The sequence below is a fragment of the Seriola dumerili genome, unplaced genomic scaffold, assembly GCF_002260705.1.
Source record: "Seriola dumerili isolate Sdu_G_001 unplaced genomic scaffold, Sdu_1.0 BDQW01000091.1, whole genome shotgun sequence".
Classification (NCBI taxonomy): Eukaryota; Metazoa; Chordata; class Actinopteri; order Carangiformes; family Carangidae; genus Seriola; species Seriola dumerili.
Genome location: NW_019174346.1, coordinates 2452132 through 2475912, shown reverse-complemented (window position 1 = coordinate 2475912; position 23781 = coordinate 2452132). Strand labels below are relative to the sequence as shown.

The window sequence follows — 23781 nt, the reverse complement described above, 5'->3', positions numbered from 1 at the left end:
TCTGAGAGAGCTGATGCCACCCGAGTGCAGAGCGAGCGTCTTCTTCAGAAAACGCTGTTTTTGAGACGAGAGTTTCAAATGGATTTAAAGAGACATGAATCATTCTGCTTTGGAAGGTTTTATCAATTACAGGTCAGCAGTGCTTGGGTTGTTCAATACAGTAAGATCTGTGTTCTGCCACTACTGGACTTATAAAACTGTCTAGGTCATTATTTATTTTTTTATATGTGACACAAGGCAACAAATCTTAAGTCTGAGTGCAAGTGGAGGCACTTTAGCAGTGATGAAGCATCTAAATTACACACTTGACTTTGAGTCAGACTGTTTTCTTTTATGCAAAACCTCTACTGCCACCAAGTGGCTTTCAATCAGCACATCAGTCCAGAGAAACACATCCAGCCGTTGGGAGGTTAAAGGGTCAATTACCTCAAATTATGAAAAACTACTCACTCACATCCAGTAGCATCTACCTGTGCAGACGGTGTTAGGTCTCCCTGCCTTGGTGTTGAGGTGTCTTTCACAGTCAACAGGTTTTTTATCCTTCGCAAAAACAAAGTAGACATGAAGAATATGAATACACTGTCTAATGCTCTCTGTCTTGTATCTTCTCTGCAGTGTTCATCATGGCCGCCGGACTGCTGGTCTACCCCTTCGGCCTCAACTCCTCACTCGTCAGGTCCTTCTGCGGGGACTCTGACATCTACTACGCCGGCGAGTGCCAGATCGGCTGGGGCTACATGCTGGCTATTGTCGGAGTCATGCTCACCGTCTTCTTGCCCTTTTTTGCCAAATATGCACCGAAGGAGCAGCTGTCCCCCACCCCTCTGCCCACGCTGTTATAGTGCATTGAAATCTTGTTTTTTTTCCCCCTCCTGACCTGAGCTTGATGTCGCGGAGAGACACCTGCATCCCATTTTTTAAAGGCGATGCTGTTTGTGAAGCTGACACTCAGTGATAACTGAAGCTGACACTCAACAACAAACACTGTCTTCCTACATCATTATGTAATTAATTCAAATCTAGTTCATTTAAATGGAATGTCTTATGTTTCAATAAACTGTGGTTATAAGTTTTTCCCTCAAATCTGTCACGACTTTTCCACAGTTGGACTTCTCTGTTTTCTTCATGTCAGCTCTGGGGCTCAGTCGAAGGATGCATCGAGTAGAAACCCCATTTCACGCAGTTAAAGAAAACTTCCACAAACGTAACAAGTACTTGATTAAAATGTGTTTTTTTTTCCCTTCCTTTCATTTGTGGAAAAAAGTCAACATTTAGTATGCAACATTCCTTACAGACAGGAAGTTGTCTGCATAAAGACAGTGGAAGCATGAGATTGTGTGGCAGTATGACTCGACCAGTCTAATTATGTTTAAGAAAGAGGTCGTGAAGAACATTTGACTCCGAGAGAGAGACACTTTTATGGCGTTTGGACTGTACATATGAATTGGATTTAACAGAGCTGATGTCTGAGGCTTGAAAATAACAAAATTGAAAAGAGGACTTTTTCTGCCTCCCAGTCATGTGATCAGACAGTGAACCGGCGGGAGTCGAGAAGACGTTTTCACTTCCAACGACAGCGCTTTCAGTAACTGTCATTAAGAAAAGGACAACGAACACAGCATCAGACCTGCCGAGAGGATAAATGGAAATCTCTTCTCATAACAATGAAGTGATTCATAATGATATGTAGTGGTTTCAGAGCAGTGTTGTCAAATGTTTCATGTTGGGATACTGCATCCTTTTGTTAACCTTTTCCCTAGAATTGTTTGTGTAATGTAACTCCCTCGTTAAACATAGACATTTTTTATTTCTGTCTGCAACACACAATACTAAACACTAATTCAGGAAAAAAAATGACTGCAAAAGGCAGGGAGATGTAGGAATTGTGTCAAAATGCATGATAAGATGGGCTTTGTTAATGGTAGAACAATTGATCTAGATTTTAAATGTGATCTGACCAACTTGTGCCTTTTAACATAACCAAGACAAGTGTTTAATACGATTATCAGGTTATCATCTTTTTCTGCTGAAAAACTGTGGATCCTGTTGTGTGAAGTGATTTATTATTTTTCTTTTCTTCCTATTTTTTCCTCTCAGTATTAAAGTGTTTCTCGTGAACTTGATGCAGTATGATCTCATTAACTTGAGAAAATGTCCTGGAGGAAAAAAAAAAAAAAGAAAAAAAAGATGTCTTCTAATCCTCAGAGGTAATGGCAGAGAGAAGAAGAAAAAAAAGGAAAGCAAAGCACTTGTGTTCAATTATGCCCTGAGATATTTTTGCCAATTACCTAGAAGAGTTGAATCACTTGAATCGCTGTATTAAGAGGTTGTGACATGCAGCTAACAGATTAATTCCTGGAATCCTTGTCTTATGTGGTTCAGAATTTGAGTGGAAGCAGAAGGAGCTGTACAAATTGAACTTCGCCCTTTGTTATCTGTGCTGAACTGACACATTACTCACAAGATGTGTAAAACGTGGCTTCAAATAATTAGCTCCTCAAATAAGCAAATGTGTTGGTGTGTTTTCGTCAAACCACTTCTCCTTTTAAGCGCTGGCACCATTCCTGTCATGTTCCCAGGACAAAATGTCTCCTTCTCCACTTACTGTCCCTGTACACTGCCAATTTCATCAAGCTGGACTCCCTTTTCTAGTGGGTGTTTATGTGCGTATTAGTGTTTAATAATGGGTTGGTGTCTGCTAAGGGGTTAAACTTTAAATATCCCCAAAATTTGGGTTCCCATAATGACATATCCTGACATATAGAAAATTGCTGTCATTATGTTGCCATATTTGAAAGAAGGTCAGGAGAGAAGTGTTGGTATTGTATTGGACCTCATACTGTGCTTGACTATGGGAATGATTGGCGTGACTGCACTGGACTTGTTCCCCTATTTGTTGAACCATTGTGTGTAAAGTCTCAGCACTGGTGAAACTGTTTTGGTAGAGTAGATTATTGTTTTTTCCATTGTGATGTTTGACTGTAAATAAACTAACTGTACTTGATATCACATGTTATTCTTAACTGCCCCGTTTTTCAAAGATATATTTTGAGATATTACCTCATCGTGTTTGCTTTACTTGACTTAACCTCTAAACAATGTTTGCTGTTCTGTGAATTTTCTTTGTAATAAAAAATATTTCAGAACTTACAAAAACAGACGCTTCAATTTCCATTAAAGGTTTCGTTAAATGACAGAAACTCTTTTATATAATTGTTTCACAAATTAATACAAAAACATCTTTGCCAGAACATGCAAGTCAATTCAACGACAAACTAACAGCAACATCGCCCCTCACAGGTCGACAAGTTCAATAACACCTCAAATATGCTTTTTCAAACCAATAGAACTTCTACCTATAACAAGAGTATATCTAAGTAAGCTTGGCTTTCATGGACCGCCATCAAATACTACTTTACTTTCCTCCTATTAATCTTATCCTGCTGAAAATCTACTCATGCTCAGACTTCACTGAGGGATTTCACCAGCGCCCTCATCTCAGCATCACATGCTTTGATAGACTCCTGGGCATTCCTCAGCTCTGAGGGCAGGCAGGGCCTGATGGACACACACATGAGGACATCTCTGCTGCAGTCATAGTTACCCACACAGCGATGAACTTGACCACGGATGAGACGGGGCAGTTCTTGCTCCTGTTGGACAAGAGGCAGAAATGAAAGATTAACTCAAGTAAAACTGCAGTGTTAGTAAATCTTCCACATTTGATCCATCAAATAATCCATCAAAATGATAAAGAGCCATCATTTTATCTGACTGAGACTGAGAAGAGTCACAGCAAGTTAATATGAGCAAACTGAAACTGTCCTCTGATAAACTCAGGAAACATTCATTGGATTTTTCTTCTTAAGAGAAGCCTTTCTTCCTCACATTTTCATAGAAGACACACTGCACAGCCTCCTTCACGTCTCTTATGAGGAAGGTCTTAGCTCCGTGGCGACCCAGGGTAACCGCAGAGTCCAGAGTAGCTGAGGGAAGAGCACAGCCAGTCACATTAATCATGTTTAAAAATGCTAAAGAGTACATAACAAAACCAGCAGCAACTCCTAATCAACTGACCAAAGATCTCAAATAAGTACGAGACTTTGTCTTTGAACTGGCTCCAGTGTCTCATGCCATCAATAACTGCAGTCAGGATCCTCAGTGAGTTCTCAGGGGCTGGCTTCTTTGGAAATGTTTCCTGCTGAGCACATAAAAGTTACACTAATCACTAATGAAATCATGAAACATTAATGGGAAAGTTTAAAATGTCTGTGTATTATTATAAATTTTCTGTCTATTTCTACCTGGGTTTTAGTTGGTCGTGTTGTCTGAGGTTGATTTGAGCTCATTTTCCCCTCAAAGCAGGAACTCAGTGGCCCAAAGCTGTTGGTGAATTTCCAGGAGTTGTTTTGTGGTTGCACTGCACGAGCAGTGGGCGTGCTGGTGGGTGGAACAGGAGGAGGCAGAGGTCTAGACTGCTGAGGATACTGATGTGTGGGATCGGGCGGTCTGTAAGATAACTGCTGACCCCTCTGAGACCACCCAATATGGGATGTTGGCTTGGTTTGTGCACTCTCACTGCTGGAGGGAGTTTGATATTTGTTCTGTCTGGAATCCTGTTGTCTGGTTGGGTAGCTGGGCTGTCTCGTCTTAGAACTGAAATGAAAATAAACTACCTGTTTTCACATATTGGGATCTAAAATCAAAACTGAAACACCAGGCATGTGTCTTTTTAAACTTTTTTTTATTAACTGAATATATCAAAAATATTTTAAGAAAGCAGTCTGACTTCAACAGGTTGTGGGTTTGACATTCTGGATTTTTGAGTATTTTTTCATTAATATTGCATTACAACAAATGGGTCAAACAAAGGTCAATAAAACACACCTTGAGCTTCCAACTTTGTATGGATGTGGCACAGGTGCAAAGGCTCTCATTGTAGGGGCAGGTCCAGGAGCAGGTCTGTTGCTTTCATACTGCTGGGGCTGAGTGGACTGTGAGACACCCTGTCTGTAACACTGGTGGCTTTGTGAGGGACCAGAAGAAGGACCTGAGGCCTGGTAACCTCCATAGGTACCTGAGGAAAAGTACATTCACAGAAGAAAATATGGCAGCTTCCACTGAAGCTGTGAATGGTTATCTTAATTCATAGGGAGACCATTTACATTATTGTCCTTTGTTTTATGTAAAATGGTCTCAACTGTATGATTCAACAGGAGATGGTGATTTTGAGCAGTCAGACATTAAACAGCAAGAACTTTTAGATGACCTGACAAGGTATTGTTCAAGATGACTTTTTATTTAAAGCTCATGTATACTTTTCTGTGGGTGTACTGCCACCTAGTGCCTGAAATACAGTAGAAACTTAAAGATCCCAGCTGATTGCCTCACCTGGTGTGCTGTGAGATGGAGCTGCACTGGTGTTTGCCTCGTATTCACTGTGGGAAAAGAATTCATTCACAGAAGGAGCAGATGTCAGAGGAACTCTGTTTCTTTTCTTCTGGTTAAAGAGTGGCACAGAGAGGCAGCCTGATGGAGACATCACAGGAAATACAGCTGAACATATAATACAGATTTACCTATACACACTGTACATTATGCGATGCTATGTATATCATACCACAATTTATAATCTATTTCACAAGACTGATTGAACTTGGCGTTAATCAAAGTAACCCATTAACATCAGGGAATGAATACACTCTATTACAAACCTGCAGCTGGCTTGGCTGACTGGTTTTCCTGTCTCCACATTATGGTTGCTTAGAAAAAGCTCATCCAGCTAACAGCTGCTGTAAGCTACAAGGAGAGATGCACCACAAACAAAAATAAAATAACTAAAACTACTACTAATTATAATTAATTCCCTGGTTAGTGTTGGTCACTCACTTGGTTTCAAAAAGTGATAGTTTAATTCAATTGTAAAGACTTTATCAGTTAACATATTGATTTGGTGTCTTGTCAGTTTAGCAGTCTAAGTTAACTAGCTAGGTTAGTTAGCCAAAAAGCTAGTAGCTAGCAGCTTGTCCAGCGAGTTAAGTACCAAGAGGCGACCCTAACATGACGGATATGATGTTCGGCTATGTTTTACTCAAACAATACCGAACCAATCTATTTACTATGAATATTATATATTAGTTACTAACGGTTTGATGTCCAATAACGTTAGCTAAAGTTAAATTTAGTTCCAGACCTGCACTTACTTCGCGCCAGAAGTAACGAATGTTGCCTTCAAGTTCCCGTAGTAAGTTCGGAGTTCATTAACGCAACTAAGAGGAGATTCAAATGCTGTTAATTTCCTGTGTCTGACAGCCCGTGTTTGCGGTAAAATGAGTGAAAAAGTATGTGAGGCAACGATGACAGTATATTTATTGTGTGTACATCACCATCATTTGTTGACATGACTTCAATGTACCCAGGTAATAATATAAAAAGAAAATGTAGGGAACCCGTGTATGGTCAAACCTCCTTTGACACCACTAACCTCAAACAAGCTTTTCCAGTAGCTGCTGATCAGACCTGCACAATTTTAGGTTTGCCAAAGAGCAAACTTTAGCTCAGACATATTCTTTGTCTGGTGTGAGCAGCTGTCTGAGGTCAATCCATAGTAACTCTATTGGATTAAGGTCTGGGCTCTGACTCCAACAGGTGGATTTTCTTTGTTGAAGTAAGTCTGTTGTAGATTTACCTCAATGTTTAGGGTCATTGTCCTACTGCAGCTTCTCCTGAGCTTCATGTTCAGGTGGATACACACAATGACATTGTCCTGGAGGAGACCTTGATAAAATTGGGAATTCATGGCCCTCCTGTCCTTAAGGCATTATTACTTGTCAGGTGTAACCCATTTTACGTAGCTAAGTGGAAGAGTAGAGAGTTATCTTTAATAGACACGCCAATACAGTCACTGCTTGGCCATGTTGACAAGGAGAAGGAAATATCACATGGAGTCACTGGGTGAGTTTTTTGCTGAAAGTTTAGGTGGAAATAGTTCAACATCTCCAACTCCAAAGAGAGGTTAAATTACTTAGATGGCCAGCACATGATCCTGACTTCATGCCAGCTTTGTTAGATTGCAGATACAGACTGGATCTATTTTGGCATCATTCCCATATGCAAGATTGTCAGCAAAAGGGAGCTTGAAACTTTTTGATAATTTATGTCAGACATGCAGGACTTTTAAAGGTATTTACAGCTCTGTGATTATTTGTGTAAAAAAGTGAAAGGCTCTAATCCAAGAGAACCGTCAATTGTAATTCATATATTTATTGATGCTTACAACTAGGGAAACAATAAAGGTCTTATAAGCAAGCTATATCATGGCATCACATCACTGAACAAAGGTACCACGGACTATGTAAAACAACGATGGGAAAAAGTCCCAAATTGAAATAACTGAAGATATGTGGCACATGTACAGTCATCCTCCACCAACTCCTGAACCTGGAGAGACCTCTGCTAGAACAAAGCTTTTTTAATCCCTCCTAACCAGAATCTAAACAAACTGGTACATATCCAACCTGCTGGAGGGAATGTGGAGGATTTATTGTGGATCAAGCTCATGTCTTATGGTCTTGTCCTTCTATCCAGCCTTTTTGGAAGGCAGTTATCTCAAAACCCCTGGGTTTTAATGTCAATATAACATTCACATCCCTCTATCACATCCCTGATGGACTAAGCAAAGATGATACCTGTCTCCTAACGATGATGCTGGAATCAAGTAAAAAAGCAGTAAAAAATGCTGGCTTCAGAAGAACTGTCCGACTGCTTGACTCTTTATCAATATTGTCAAACATCTGCATCTTCCAGAACGGATAACTGACTCCATGGTCAAAGGGTGTGTTTATTTAGCCAATGAGACAGATTCTTTATAAGTATGTAACTCTATATTCCTCTTTAAATAAGGCAAATTGGCCTTGAGTCAGTGACCATCCCATGATCTCATGTCTGTTTCTTCCTCCTTTTTCCCTGCTTGTTATTTTCATAATTTTTATAATAATGGAAAATATTCATAAATGAAAAGTAAAAAAAAAAGCTTAATTACTGTGGTTTGTATTTTTATTTACTTATTTATTTTGTAGTGAAAACAGAACAAAACAGAAGAAGTGTGGACAGATATAAATCACTGGAAAGTGAATCTGAATGATTTTTATCTGACAAATGATAACACACATAATGTGAAGTCATTTTACAGAGTTAGTTAAGACCTGACAATGTTACAGAGAGAAACTGCTGCTGCAGTCGGTGTCTGCAGAGCCACAGTTTGTCATGATCACACATGTTTATGTCCCGTTGTTGTTGTTGTTGTTGTTGTTACTGTTGTTGTTGTTTTTGTTGTTGACCAGGACTTTTTTGTCCTTGTCTTCTTCCTCTCCTCCTCCTCCTCTCCTTTCTGCTCCTCCTGCTCCCCTTGCACCTCCTCTTCCTTCCCCTCCTCTTTCCACTCCTTCTCTTCTTGCCCCTGAAAAAAAGGCAGGTGGTCTAAAAATGATAAAAGCTGCTCTGTAATGAACAGTTTGTAAACCCTGCGTCTGAACAGCAGCTGTCCACATCTGTCCTGATCTGAGTGGTAAATCTGCCACTGTTTGCATTATAAACTGCATATGCACAACAACAGAAAACATGGCAGACATAGCAACAGTAACTAAGGAGAGCAGGGCTGTTAGATGATGACTAAAACCAGGAAAATAAAAATAAAAGATGAGCTAAATATTGTCTTAATGGGCCGAGTTGAGGACTCACTTGCTGGGTTTGAGGTCACGATGTAAGATGCCGTAGCTGTGGATGTGACAAGCGAACCATGTCGACTGGGAGACGCTTGTAGTGGTTCAGCAGGGTGGCACAGTCTCCACCCACAGGGTCAGAGAGTGTCAGGTGTTATGTTCAGGTCCTCCTAGTGTGTGTGTACAGTGGGCGCAGAGAGGGGACAGTCAGGTTGATACCGTACTTCATACTCTGTCAGCGAGCACTGTCCCTGTTCATTAAACACACATGACACAAAGCAGCCTCCTCACCTCCCACATACTCCATCACCATGCACAGCTCCCTCTGGGTCTCAAAGGAGCAGAACATGGAGACAACAAAGTGGATGTCTGTGAAGGTGAGGATGTCCTGTTCCACCAACACCTGCCGTTTGATGAGCTTCATGACAAAAGCTCGACCAGTCTCCGTGTGACGCACGAGGTTCACAGTCCTGCACAAAACACAGAAACATGAGCAGCTTCTGTGACTGAACATCAGCTCTGATTTAAAGAAACTGTCCAGACAGATTCTTAATGCGAGCACAAACAACTTCTATAACATCCTTGCTCTACTCTGACTGGACTCCAGAGAAAGACGTCTGTCTCACTCACCCGAAGGCGCCACTGCTCACAGGCTTCACTGTGCTGAAGTCATTGATCCCTGGTTTCCTCAGAGGAGGACTCCAGGCTTTGCGGGTCTGAATCAGACACATAAAATATACGATAGACGAATAAACACAACACAGAAAAGTACTTAAGGTGTGAGTGAAGTGAAGAAAAGCAACTCTGCCCTTTTCACTTTATCTATTGGGCCCTGACAGGTTTTCATAGAGGACTGTGTAACAGGTTCAAATTAAGTTTAGGAACAAACAATATAACTCTGTTATTTACAGTCCATACAAATAGAAGTCAACAAGTACAAGAGAAATCACAGTGTGGTTAATAAACATGGTTCCCTTTATAATGATAATAAATCAGGAGGGAATCAGGACACTAATCATATCCAAATGTACATATGTACATATATTGAATTTCCATATATGAACTATATTTACATATAAAATAAAAGCACGTGTAAAAAAAAAAAAAAGAAACCTATAAGAAATTGGAACAATATCATATATTGACATATATGTCTAGCCCATACAAAGATCTATGTTTATTATGCTTATATTAAAGACATTTTAATTATCATACAATATATATCCATCTCAAAGCCTCAGTATATGTTGACATCATAAACAGCAGAGTCCAAAAGTCTGGTACTACTTTCCCTGAATTAGAACATAGACATGTTCAAAATTAATTAGAAATTAATAAAGAAACACATATATCAACTTTTTTGAATTTTTATATGCAAATTATAAACTTGCATATATAAATTAAATACATATTGTTAAAATATATGCTCACATGTTATACCATGTAAAAATTCATCATATATTCATTTATCATATATATATTTCATATAGCCTGTGTTATAAACTTCATATATCCAGAAGATATATATATGTGATTGTATATGATTGCATGTGATTACAAATGAGACAAAGAAAGTGACGTGTGAGTGTCCCGTCAGTCTGACAGATAAGCACCTACCTCATGGAGAAGCTTCTCCAGTTTGTCCTGCAGCTGCAGAAAGTAGCGGGAGCTGACCAGACCGCTGTGGACCGTGTTGTCACAGTCTCTGGCCGGAGCAGGGACATAAGAGTTTTGTGATTTTAAGTCAGGAAACATCTTAAAATCTGTTCCCAAATCAAGGAGTCACTGTATAGATTAATAATTGTAATAATAACCATTAATGAAACAAGGTGTTATAGTAGTGTATAGAGCAGGTGAAGCATTCAAAGCATCAATAACTTTGTCTGAATCTGGAAATGATGTTAAACAACAAGTAGATAAAGAGAGAAGACATCAGGAGGAAAGGTCTGGTTCATAATGAAAAATCAGTGAAAAATAATGATTTGTTGATAAAATAAAATAAATACTTACATGCTGCTTGTTGGAAATATTGTTGTTGTTTTCCTTCACTGGAAACAAGCAGTTAACGATTGTGTTTAGTTTTCCAAACGCTGTTCTTTAACTGAAAGGAGAAAGTTTGTGTTGTCTTTATCGGACGTGACTAAAACTGAACAGAAAAGTTTCTCTGCTGAGTTTACAATAACCTCTATGAAGAATCTCTCTGTTCTGAGCTTGATGACACCTCTTCAGTCTGTCTGTCTCAGCTTCCATCATTATGACACACACACACACACACACACACACATTCCATTCCACACACACACACACACACACATTCCATTCCACACATACACATACACACACACACACACACACACACACACACACACACACACACACACACACACACATTTCTATATTAACACTTTCAGGTACTGTGGGGCCTGTGAACACAGCCCTGCCTGGGCTGACTCCTCCCCCAGCCAACCCCCTCATCAGGTGATAAAGGACACCTGCTGGCTTCTGTCAGTCTCTTGCTGGTTCCTGTCAGTTGTGGCTCGTACTGGCCACAGGTAAGTGGTAAAAACAAAAGCATCATTTTACACCCACCAGTCACCTTGCTTCTTACCTGTACTGCCTCTATTTCAGCGGTGCCTCCTCATCCAATTCTAAACCTGTTCATCCATAGTGGGCCAGTCATGCTCCATAGCAGAGGTGCTGTTTAAGGCCCCTTTTTAAATTATAACTTTATACAGCATGGTGAGCCAACTAATTCTGTTTTCCTTTTTAGGTTCACCTGCTGTGGTTTTGCCTTTAGTAGTTTTATTGGTTCTATTTGTTTAGTCGACTGGGTTGTTTGTGGTTGTTTAGTTCCTTCTTTGTTCTTCTTATTCTTTGGTTGTTTATTAGTCTGTTGCTTATTTAATTGTGATTAATTGCTTTTGTATTAGCTTTTCTTTTGCAGTGTAGCTGAGTGCTGCCAGGGTGAGGTCACCCACACTTCATGCATGCAGGTAAGAGCGCTGGGACATGTGTTTCTGGATCCTGTTTGCTGTGAGGATTGGTGACTGAGTTGTAGCTCACTGTTCCTTTTTTTTTTTTTTTTTTTTTTTTTTTTTTTTTTTCTTGTTGGACTGGTTTTAGGTGTTTTAGTAACGATAATCTTGTACTCCACCTTTTTACGAAATGTATGCATGGAATAAAATGGTTTTATTCCTTATGTTTGTTTTGATACTCATTTGTTTTTAATATAATTCTCCTTTTCACATATAATTCTCCTTTTCACTCAAATTTTATTCTGAAAGAGTGTGTGTGCATTTACACAAGTAAATCATGTGTAAGACTGAGAGGAGTCAGTTAAAATCAACACTGTTGGGGAGTGCTTCCTTCATGAACATGTTAAGTAGATTTAACACTGAAAATTATTTCTGATTAACACTTAAACTCAAATTTTAAAAACACTATAGTTATTTCCCTCAGTGTCAAACTTCTCAGTGTAGTGTAAAATATTAACTCTAATTAAACTAATTACCAGAGTTGAATTGAAAATGTAACATTGTTCAGTGTATATTTTACTCTGTAGATTAGGACCGTATGTTCACTGACTTGGTGTTAAGTGTTATATTAACACTGTTGGATTTGAATCTGTAGTTTTGTCTTTTCCACCACTGGATGGTGGAAGTTTTCATATACTCAACCTAATACTTTTACATAATTAAATAACATCTAAATGTAAATCATACCTTTACTCAGTTTTAGTAATAAGTGCCTAATTTTATTAGATTCTCCAAATAAAGTACAAAGAAATTCATAAAACTTGAATTTAAAATGTTTGATAAATTGCACATCTTTAGACTTTTTTTTTTTTTTTTTTTAATATAAATCTTCCTCAGTCCAAACTCCAGACCCAGTTTTCCTTCAGCCTCTCATACCTGATTTATTCAAAGAACTGCCAGACAGCCATGTCTGAGCCACAGCCCGCCACTGAAAATGGAAGTTGTGTCGCTTGAAATCACATTTCCAATCACATTCGAGACTGATCCAGTATTTGTGGAGCGAATTGTGAATTCAGAAATGATTTTGTTCAGCAGGCAAGTCTGCCGCTGTGTGAATTTGAGTCATCTTAGAAATCATGTTTTTTTTTTTATCTTCATGTTCTGTTTATTTTCTATTATTTTTATTTGTTTTCATAAATTGTGCATTTTGTTTCTTTTGATCACATGTTTATTAGAGGCACCGTAGATGAGTCTGGCTTGAACATAAGTTGAGAGCACAAGATACTGACACCTTGAAGGGTCTGAACTGTCACATGTCAGTGAAGGAACATAGAGCACCACACACTGTGTCCACCCTGTGATGCAACAACTGGGCAAGAAGGACATAAAATGAAAGAGGGAAAAAAAATAAAATTCATTCCTCTGGGCAGAAATGAAGAGGTGACAGCTGGGCTCAGTAATGTGGAGACGTATGCACTCTTCCACTACTTGCATGATTGTGTTGTTTTGGGTCTGAATTTTTTTCATCCTGTATGAAACTTTGCAATACAAATGAAGTGTTTTGCATTGAGGATGATAATTTACAAACAACACAAAAAAAATGGCAGAAGAGGTAAGAACATGACAATTTTATAAATGTGTAATATTTTAGTTGTTATGCAATACTGAGTGTGTAATTAAAATGTACTGTGTGTACATGTGTGTGATGACATTCTCCTATCTGCCCTCGTGAAGTGGAGAAGAGAGAAAGAGAGAGAGAGAGAGCAAAACAACAGCCAGTGTCAGCCCCTCTCACTCATCCCTGCAGGATCCTCCCACTGTAGCTACAGGAAACACCATTCTCAATCAAATCATTGGCGTGTATTAAAGTCTGTAAAGAAGACAGTCAGATGTTATAAGCTTCAGCTTATTGGACCTCACCTGACTCTTGTAGTGTTTCTGGGGATGAACTCAGGTAAACAGAGCTGAGGTCATCTTTCTGGTTTGAGTCTATAAGGTATGACAAGAGCAAGGCTGCAGAACTACCAGCTCTGCACTTTGTTATGCACACGGCCTGAGGCTAATGTCAGCCTCTGTGTGTCTATGTGACATCTTCTCTGAGAGTCTGAAGGCCATTCTTTGCTTGTGACACACACCACGGCTTCTCGTATTTCCTGGGTCTGTGAATCTATGGCAACAGCAGCCTGAACGGTTTAATGAGGATGGCCTTCATAACATCATTTGCCTCTGGGAGACACTGGATCTTCAGTAAATCAAACCCATTTATTAACTTCACAAGTATGTTGGATATGTCCACACTTCAGCTGGTGTAACTTTGGCTTAATAACGCCACATTGACAGAGAGAGAGAGGGATTTACAAATACCGCAGACCACCTACAGTTACTTGAGTGAAAACAGTGGGAAACCTGGTTGTATAATCCTCACAGGCCACCTGCTCCTCAGTTTCTAAAAGTGACCTGTTCGTCATATAATGAAAATGTAATATCATATAATGCAATATAATGGTGGCATATAAATAATGAGTATCTATTAATAACAATAGGATATGACGGCATCATGTGATTTAAGTTCCCATAAAAGCTCATACGCTGTACAATCTACAGGATTTACTCATGAATATATCAAAAGAGTATTTGTGTTTAGTTCCTAGCCAGAAATGATCAGCTTCAGTGATTATAACTCTTACAATAATTGTTAAAGATTTAATGACTGACACTCATGATATTGTCTGATGTTCAGGTGATGAGATTTGCTTTCTCACTTCCTGTCTTTGACTTATCTAGCCTCATCTATCTCCATGTACCTCTGTACACCTCAAAGAACATGTAGCACATCTTATGTAACATACTTCTACTTTCCCCCCTCATTTTCTGTTTTTTTTTTCTGGAAGCTACATGTCCCCAATAATACCCTCTCGAGTGAAGCTGAAAAAATCTGATCATTGATTACGGATTTCATCCATCCCTAACTGGCAACCTCCATGTTGTTCAGGGGGAGGCGCTAGTCCGCAGTAGTTTCTGGAAGGAACCTCATGCTTGCACCATGGAGAAAGTGAGTATCCAGCAACTCCTCACAATTACTACTTCCACAACACAGATATTTAATTGATACCGACGTATTTCTCCGAGTTACATTAATTTTAAGTCTCAGTATAGTATAAATTTTAAGGTTAGTGTAGTTAGCCACCTCTTTACACGGGGACTTCAATGTTTGCTAATATCAGGCATCTAGCTAGCTTGTTAGCTTAGCGTCAATCCGGTAGTAATGTGTTTTAGCTCTTTGGCTGATGTTGTGTGATTGGGCTTGATTATGTAAATCAACATTAAACATTTTAACAGCGCTAGACTACAGAGTAGTTAGTTAGCTAAACTTTTAATCCCAAGAAGTGCAAACTTGAAGATGTTTAGTGCTTGTCATTTGTGCACGGTTGTGGCTAATTCATGGTTGTACTCGACAAGGTTAGCTAACTGTTAAGCTAACGTGTAGGACTTAAATTTGTCACAGCTACTGCAGGAAGGTTTTCCTGCCCCTGTAGTCCGTGCCTCGATACAACAAAGCAGTTCGCTAACCCCTTAGCAATTCACGGGTAAAATAGCCTCTAACAAGTAATCCCCGAGTTAGCAAATCACCATGTAACAGCTAACATTAGCCCACAATGTGAACGCTACCATTAACAAGGTGACGGACAAATGAGAGTCGTAATTGCATCCTTTTAATAAAACGCTGTGTCAGAGGACCGACAGCCTAAACTGCGGCAGTCAGTAGCACATGCTGCAGGAGTATTTTTGGATCGGCTTCAGCGGTGTCCTCAGCCGCTTGCACTCAGACCGGAGGATCATTCTAGACGCACACGGCTCCGCTGTCATGGCTACAGCCGCATTTTGTCGTCAACTGCCGCGTCCTCTCAAATGTTCTGCGATTGGCCACTTCAAGTATTTTTGGGGATTCGTTCAATATTGAGACATTACCTCTGCTTTATGCTTGATCTGGCCACTCATAATAACTTGACCGACGGTGCTACTAAACATTACAGGCGTTAGTGTTGTGTACCTGTCAGGTTAAAAGAAGGCATTACCTGGCTATAATTATACTGATGCAGTGAGGTATTTATATTTTTACATAGTTATTTTATTAAATAAATCGAAGGCAAAAGAGTCAGTTCTGCAAGTTGTGTCTTACGTTAATTGCCTCAGTGTGTTACAGAGGTTTCCTCAGAGTCCATTACTATTTGTTGCTCACATAAAGGATTTGATTGTAAATAATCAAAGGGGAATAAGACTTTATGCACAACCAACATGTCTCCATCACTGACACTTCTGTGACCAGCTTTCTCATCAAATCTACAGTGTAACAGCTCTATCTTCCACAGATTAGACTCCATTTTTATTTTTGACAGAAGTAGTAATCTATTGATTTTTATTATGGTCTATGTGTGCATCCCTGGTGGGTAAAGAAGTGTGCTTGGATTTCATTATGCATGAATGACCTTATCTAAAAGAAAGCAGCATCATTATCACCAGCCAGACCTCACTGAGATAAATGATCTTATCCATCCCTTGCTTAATTAAATCTGAGAACTTTCCTAAATCAGTTTTTGCTTGGACTTTTCAAATTATGTTTTAGTCTTAGTGTATTCTCATAATGTTGTTGAATACAGCCCTTTACTTTTCTAATTTCACTTATTTATTTTAATATATTATTATTTATTTTAATAACTGCAAGGAATTTCTGAAAATCCATGTTAACCACTATTTATCATAATTCCAGTTTACAGCATCACATGGGATTGTAATGTTGCCATGATCATGCATTTTTATGTTTTCAAATGTTTAAAGTGTTCAGAGTGGATTAGGTTTGTTGACTGTGGAGGGAAAAGCATGCCAGTCAACACCCCTTGTTAATAATAATTACTGCCCTTTACGTGTTATCACATTGTTGTCAAATTAAGCTGCAAAAGATGGAGAGCCTCTTTTTAGAACAGAGTGGTGCTTCTCTCTGCTCAGTGGTAATTGATTCTGTCACATACTGTAGAGACACACATGATGACTTGTCAAACTGAATCAGGCCACCAACAAGTGACAAGGAGTGTTGGAAATCAATCAGTTCAGACATACTTTTTCATTCTCTCCCTCCATCTCTTTTAGCATCATCAGTGCCCGTCGAAGTTACTGTTATGGTCTGAAAAATAGACAGCGTTTGTCTGAAATCGAAAAGTGGTGGATTCAAACTTTTGTGCCGTGAGGCTGTAATCTGACCACTGACCTGCCATGCCACCAAGAGTTGTATTACTTTCAGGCTAATGGAGTAGAATGCAACTAGAGAACTGTGCATGTGCATTACCAATATAATGGCATATTATCTCTCTGCATCACTGGTGCATTTGTCTCATATGAACAGCTGGGTGCTTGTCAATTTCTTTTTTCAGTGACAGCTGCGAAAGATGTCTTCTATGTAGTTAGATGTGTATTGGGGATTGTGTGCATGTGCCTTTTGTGTAGGCGTGATACAAAATGTAGAGCAGGAGAGAATTTTTCTCTTTGTGCTTCATTGATTGTGTCTTCCTGGCTCATAGGTTTCAGCATTAAAGGACCAGGGCAACAAGGCTCTAAGTGCTGGAAATATTGACGAGGCCGTACGGTGCTACACCGAAGCCTTGGCTCTTGACCCTTCGAACCATGTCCTCTTCAGTAACCGCTCGGCTGCCTACGCTAAGAAAGGAAACTATGAGAATGCTCTCCAGGATGCCTGTCAGACCATCAAGATCAAGCCTGACTGGGGCAAGGTGAGATGATCTTTGCAATTTTTTTCTTTGCAGTTTTTCTATTGACAAGACATGTAGTAATTAAAATTGAGAAAGCAATCTGTAATCTTTCAACTTTGATCAACCAGGGCTACTCCCGCAAAGCTGCAGCCTTGGAGTTTCTTGGCCGATTGGAGGATGCTAAAGGAACTTACCATGAGGGGCTCCGGCAAGAGCCAAGTAATCAGCAGCTAAAAGAGGGTTTACAGAACATTGAGGCCCGGCTTGCAGGTAGATATCCAGAATTTGTAATGTCTTTCTACAGAAAGTAGTACTGTGATTTGCAAAAAGTGTGTCTCATTTTTCCCTCCTACGTGGGTAGAGCCTCTAGAGATGGCTGCTGACATGATCAAAGCAAAATCGCATTGCTCAAAAGAGAAGAGTAGGCAGTCCACTTGGTTTGAGTGCTGTGATTCATTCAGTGGACAGGTAGCAGGGCTCACAGAGGAGAGAAGGCTCCAGTGCAGGAATGCGTGGGCATTCTGAAGATTTCTGTGTGACCACAAAAATTACACTAATAACATCTATTCTTGCTTCATCAGAGAAATCAATGATGAACCCCTTCGCCATGCCCAACTTGTATCAGAAGCTGGAGAATGATCCTCGGACCCGAGAGTTATTGTCAGATCCCAGCTACAAAGAATTGCTGGAGCAGCTCAGGAACAAACCATCGGAGCTCGGCACGTATGTACACTGTCAAAAATTTGTCATTCGTTTTCTGATATGACTAAAGAATTATGTCTTCAGGCTGGAATGAAAAATGAAAAGGACAAGGTCAGAGGCAATTACTTTGAATAGTTTGTGTGGTATCAGTACAAGATTGCATAGTATTTGTAGGCCTGCTGTCATTATATAAAAAATAGATAAAGAATAAAAAACCTCAAGTTATTTGGAAAAGATGTATTAGATGTGAATACTGTGGTATTAAGAAATGCAGATGTCTGACTGTTTTGCAGGAAGCTGCAGGATCCCAGAGTGATGACCACACTCTCTGTGCTGCTGGGACTGAACCTCTCTGAGATGGAGGAAGAAGAGGAGCCCACCCCACCTCCTCCCCCCAAACCCAAAGAGACTCAGCCACCTCCACCCAAAGAGGAAGACCTTCCAGAAAACAAGAGAAAGGTAAATCAGTTTACCATAGTGCTCACTTTTATGAGTTTTCAGCAACTTTTCCTCCTCTAAAGAAATCACTCTTCTCAGTTTTGTTAATCCTCTAACTTCCTTTGTTTTTTTTCTTTAAAGGCCTTGAAGGAAAAAGAACTTGGGAATTCTGCATATAAGAATAAGGACTTTGAAATGGCGCTGAAACATTATGAAGAAGCAATCAAACATGACCCCACCAACATGACCTACATTTCTAATCAAGCAGGTACATATTCTCACATGCTGGAATACCGTTGCCAGTCTCACACATTCGAGGTGACTGACCCACTAAAGCCGTTGTGATTGGTTATAATTGTAAAACAGAGGTGACAGAATTTTAATTGTTGGCTGTATGAGTTCCTGCTACTGATAAATCCTCAATTTGTAGGAAAGAAATGTGGGAACCCACAACATAATGTTAAAGTGCCAATTAATGTGGGCTTGTATGCTGATTAGTCTGAGTCCTTCAGACATTTGTAATGCACTGAAATATTGACCTGAGACTCTTTACTGACAACAGTTAACCTCAGCTGATATGACATTCAAGCTTTACTTAACATGTTCAATGTGTACTCCCATTTGTGATCCCTTCAGCTGTGTACTTTGAGAAGGGAGAGTTTGAGAAGTGCCGAGAGCTGTGTGAGAAGGCCATTGATGTTGGCAGAGAGAACCGAGAAGACTACAGACAAATTGCGAAGTGAGTTCTTAATGATTACATAATTTCTAATAGTTCCGAAGTTGTCTTTCCTTTTTTTTTCCATGTTGTGCTCTAGTGAATCTACACATCCCCCCATCTGCCCCCTACAAGCTGAGGGCAAGATTGGCATTTTTTTGATCTGATGGGACTCAGAACAAATGTTGACGCCACAGAATACCAAACCCCAGATGTCAGAACAGTGTGGGGGAAGGGTTTTTCCAAACCTTTTCGACCAGCTGACAAGCACTTCTGGACAAGTATACTGGCCACTTGACGAGACAAATCAGCTGTGGTATATAAGAACCACTAGGTGGCAGTGTTTTTCTGTAGCTTTTCAATAAAAACTGGCAACATCTGATGTAGTGATGTTGAATTGGGACACAAATTACCTGTCCATTCAACTAGTTTTGCTCAGGGGCGTTAAGGTGGTTGTGTTTCTTTGATTTGTGTTAATTTCTTTCATAAATATAATCAAATCTCACTCGACTAAACTTGACTGGCTGTTGACCCTTTCAGTTGAGCAAATGAGAACGATTTCATTGTCATTATCCTCCTACTCTGTTTCAGGGCGTTGGCTAGGATTGGCAACTCATACTTCAAGCAGGAACAATACAAAGAGGCAGTTCAGTATTTCAACAAGAGTTTGACGGAGCATCGTACCCCTGACGTCTTGAAGAAGTGTCAGCAGGTGCAGTGCGACTGATATTTTTAAGTTCTTTGTTTTTTTTTCTCAGTTGTGTATGTTAGACCTGCATGTGAACAGTTAATGAAAACACAAGTGTGCACTTCACTTACACCTTGACACTCACAATTGCTTCTATAGGCAGAGAAGATATTGAAGGAGCAGGAGAAACTCGCCTACATCAACCCAGAATTAGCCCTGGAAGAGAAGAACAAGGGCAACGACGCCTTCCAGAAAGGTGCGTGTAATAGTTGTAGCACCTGTTGGTCGATTGTCATCTGATTCCTCTCTTTTGGAGTTGTAAGAAACTCGCTTATCTTATCTTATCTTATATTATATTATCTTATCTTTTCCCTCCTACAGGAGACTACCCCTTAGCCATGAAACATTACACTGAGGCCATCAAGAGAAACCCGCATGATGCCAAACTCTTCAGTAACAGAGCTGCCTGCTACACAAAGCTGTTGGAGTTTCAACTTGCCCTGAAGGTAAAGTTCTTCCTCACCCGGCACCTCCGTAGATCAGCTAGTGAGATTCTAACCTGACAAAAAAAACACTGCCTTTTTATTTTATTGCATTTTAAAAATGACCCTCGTGATCTTCTTTTGTCAGGATTGTGAAGAATGCATCAAACTTGAACCCACCTTCAGTGAGTAGTAAACTTTTTGATTACATATATAATGTAGATAATATAAAATTTAGATTCAGGACAAATCACCCTGATGTTACTGAACTAATTTAACACATCTGCCCACAGTAAAAGGCTACACGCGTAAAGGAGCTGCTCTGGAGGCCATGAAAGATTATTCTAAAGCTATGGATGCGTACCAGAAGGCTCTGGAGCTTGACTCTTCCTCAAAGGTATTTTACAGGTTACTCCAAAGTTCAGAAAAGTCTAGAAATGACAGGAGAACGTATCTGGAAAATCCCAGACATTTCAACGTTTACCTATACAGTGTGGTCCAAAAGTCTGAGACCACTCTCCCACTGCAGTTTGGTCGTTTCTTAGTTTTCAATATTTACTAACACAATCACCACAAATAAAACCCTAGTTACATTTTGGATTTCCTGAAAAGTATTGTAAAAATCATTGTGACTTAATTACCTTCTTTTTTTCTTTTCTTTTTTTTTTTAAAGTAACCAGTTAATAATTCATTACTTTTCTAAAAAGTAACCAGTTATGTGATCACGCCATCACTGCTCAACTTACATGTGGTGACATTTTTGATCGTATACCATCAATAAACAGAGCATATATATTGTTGTGACATATGTGTTAGTTTTAGTGGTATTGTTGGAGGGGGGATGGTCATCAAAGTAAAATCTGAGCACAAAAATCTATAAAAGAAATTTAGAAGTTTGAGAAAGTAAGACATTTTGAAATACTCTGTGTCAAGTCTTAACAATATTTGCCAAGTAGTGATTAATTGGCTTTTCTTCATCATTTGCCTTCTCCACCATCAGGAAGCCACAGAAGGCTTGCAGCGCTGTATGGTCAGTCAGGCCATGAGGAATGACAGCCCTGAGGAAGTGAAGAAAAGGGCCATGGCCGATCCCGAGGTGCAGCAGATCATGAGTGACCCAGCCATGCGCATGATCCTCGAGCAAATGCAGAAGGATCCTCAGGCGCTTAGCGAGTAAGTTTACCAACTTTTCTGTGTGTTTCTGTCTCTGCCTGGAGTCAGTATTATACAAATAAACACAGATTCACAGAAATACATGAAGAATTTACTCTTCCTTTTTTCTTGTTCGTTCCTCAGCCACTTAAAGAATCCAGTTATTGCTCAGAAGATTCAGAAACTCATTGATGTTGGACTGATAGCCATTCGTTGATGAGAGACTGGAGCCAGATGTGTGAAGAAACTCCCAAGACAACAGTGGAACAACATGCAAAACCCTCCAAAATTTTACATCCTCTTTTCTTGCCTTCAAATTCAAAATGATATTGTTCTTAGTCTCACTGAGACTTTGTGTGTATGTTATGTTTTTTAAAATTTCACAACTTTTACATTGTGTGTAAGAACAGCATCTTGTTGTCACCTGGGAAACTTCAGGACTCCAGAAATCTTTCTCTGAAAACAATCTGGATTCATGTGTACAGATGCTTAAATACATCTTAAAATAAACATCACAATGCAGTGCACCGGTATGTTCAGTGTTTAAAGGGGAAATCCACCCTAAAGCAATTCACATATTCCTGTCACTTCATGAAAGTGTTTTTAAGGAAATGAAACAAAGAATAGAATTATTTCTACACTCAAAATCAAGATTGTAATGTAGATCACATTAAAATAGTCAACATAACTTTAATGCTCTCCTCTTGAAGTTCTACTGTCTGGTTGATATTATTGTTTGCTCATATCAGGAAAGTGCTCTGTTTCTTTGGTTGCAGTGGAGAGAGGATGAATTTAGATGGATTGCCTTTTAGAGTCAAGGGATATTTGGCCATGATAAGATTTTAAGGTTGATCCTTAATGGTTTATTAAATAAATTCATATGGCAATTTAAGCAGCCATGTTATTATTTCTGTTAGTCAAGAATGAAAAGCTTGGATTCAAAGCTTGTGCCAGGTGAAATATCAGTGTCAGTAAAAGTCACAATAATGCAGTTGATAATGCTCTGCTCTGTGAGCAAGAGCACAATGAGTTTACCTAGCACAACAGTCCTCGCAGGCTGTCATGATTTAGTGATCAGTGTTTATCTTTGTTAAGGAGGCATGTTGATAATCGTATAGTATAGATAGTTTTGGCTGGCTTCAAATTTTCCCTTCCCAAACCTGAAACTAGAAGGCACCTGTACAAAATGTGACATTTTGCCTGGCCTGAATATTTCCAGATAATAGGAACAATGTGAAGGTCAAAGGGTGGATTTACCTTTCTAAGCTAGCAACTATTGGTTAAGTAAAGCGGGTCACAGGTCTTTCACTTCATGATGCGTTTTTAATGTTTGTCAGCTCCTCTTAGAGTACTGAGGCTGCAGTACTACCTGTCACTACTTCCTGATGCATATTTCACTTGAGGCAATTCTGAAGAAGAGTTGTGCCAGCCTTTTTCTGATTTAAATTGTAATGCCCTATAATTTATTGGCTATCCACAAGATGTTGGAAGTTGTCCTCCTACAACAGCAGACTGCTCAGCTTCTGTTTCCAGAGAGGCAATACGTACAAGTGTTAATCTTGCTATTGACCATTAGGCCACATGTGGCTTCAGATACCTCAGTCACCACATTGTCATAGTATCACTGTGCTATGGTTTCCATGAGGGACTCAAATTTGTTAGAAATGACTTGTAAAACCTTTTGTTTTCTCTGACCTCTGGCACACAGCGCAGCAGAAATGGGGTGTGGGCAATGGCACCATTAAAGTCCCATTGTATTCATAAACTACATACAACAAATGTGTAACTCTCACATGATGTAAAAGAAACTTCCAAGACATGTAACATACTAATGGAAATCAGCTGTACTTTGAAATATACAGTATCTGAATGTATTATGAAGGTGGGTGGCGGCTTATTTTTGTCCTGTAAGACCAACAATGTTGACACTGAATCAATGCAGTAGGAGACCTTCATTTTATAGTAGGGTCTTGGTTAATGTGATTTTAACACCTTGCAATACATGGACCAATAAAACATACAGTGGAGAGATTCTTCATACAAACTTGTGTTGATAGTTGTACACTTCACCAATAAAGTATAAAAATAAAAACACTGGCAGCTACTTGTAGTGTATGGCAAATAGACCTTTGCAAAGAGTGGACATG

At 39.5% G+C, this 23781-nt stretch overlaps 3 protein-coding genes across 3 annotated transcripts in view; 2 read left to right on the top strand and 1 right to left on the bottom strand.

Annotated features, from left to right (window-relative positions):
- The window catches only part of LOC111222323 (transmembrane protein 211-like), a 99168-nt gene extending 98291 nt beyond the window's left edge, over positions 1 to 877 (top strand). The window contains exon 3 of the mRNA XM_022746023.1: positions 616 to 877. Coding sequence (XP_022601744.1) covers positions 616 to 842 — 227 coding nt within the window. The 3' untranslated portion in view covers positions 843 to 877. The remainder of the gene's footprint in view (positions 1 to 615) is intronic.
- Positions 878 to 3461: 2584 nt separating this feature from the next.
- spata22 (spermatogenesis associated 22) lies at positions 3462 to 10475 on the bottom strand. Its single transcript, XM_022746094.1, has 9 exons — positions 10338 to 10475; positions 9351 to 9436; positions 9012 to 9190; positions 5392 to 5529; positions 4888 to 5077; positions 4305 to 4656; positions 4078 to 4201; positions 3889 to 3986; positions 3462 to 3653 (listed from the first exon to the last, which is right to left on the bottom strand). The coding sequence occupies exons 1-9, from the start codon at positions 10473 to 10475 to the stop codon at positions 3462 to 3464; spliced, it is 1497 nt and encodes a 498-aa protein (XP_022601815.1).
- A 4226-nt stretch (positions 10476 to 14701) lies between these two features.
- On the top strand, positions 14702 to 23678 carry stip1 (stress induced phosphoprotein 1). Its single transcript, XM_022746006.1, has 14 exons — positions 14702 to 14747; positions 17269 to 17478; positions 17586 to 17727; positions 18039 to 18180; positions 18453 to 18618; positions 18739 to 18865; positions 19234 to 19336; positions 19904 to 20024; positions 20160 to 20256; positions 20382 to 20506; positions 20631 to 20667; positions 20776 to 20879; positions 21483 to 21655; positions 21779 to 23678. Exons 1-14 carry the CDS (start codon positions 14739 to 14741, stop codon positions 21849 to 21851), a joined length of 1629 nt encoding a protein of 542 aa, XP_022601727.1. The 5' UTR covers positions 14702 to 14738; the 3' UTR covers positions 21852 to 23678.
- The last annotated feature ends 103 nt before the right edge of the window (positions 23679 to 23781 follow it).

Excerpts from the sequence above, each read along its gene's own strand:
- stip1 (XM_022746006.1), top strand. Across the intron at positions 17,479-17,585 it reads TCAAGCCTGACTGGGGCAAG|GGCTACTCCCGCAAAGCTGC; the intron begins GTGAGATGATCT and ends TTGATCAACCAG. Across the intron at positions 18,619-18,738 it reads TTCCAGAAAACAAGAGAAAG|GCCTTGAAGGAAAAAGAACT; the intron begins GTAAATCAGTTT and ends TTTTCTTTAAAG.
- spata22 (XM_022746094.1), bottom strand. The coding sequence starts at position 10,475 with ATGTTTCCTGACTTAAAATCACAAAACTCTTATGTCCCTGCTCCGGCC. Across the intron at positions 9,191-9,350 it reads GTGAGCAGTGGCGCCTTCGG|GACTGTGAACCTCGTGCGTC; the intron begins GTGAGTGAGACA and ends TGTTTTGTGCAG. Across the intron at positions 4,202-4,304 it reads CACGACCAACTAAAACCCAG|CAGGAAACATTTCCAAAGAA; the intron begins GTAGAAATAGAC and ends TTATGTGCTCAG.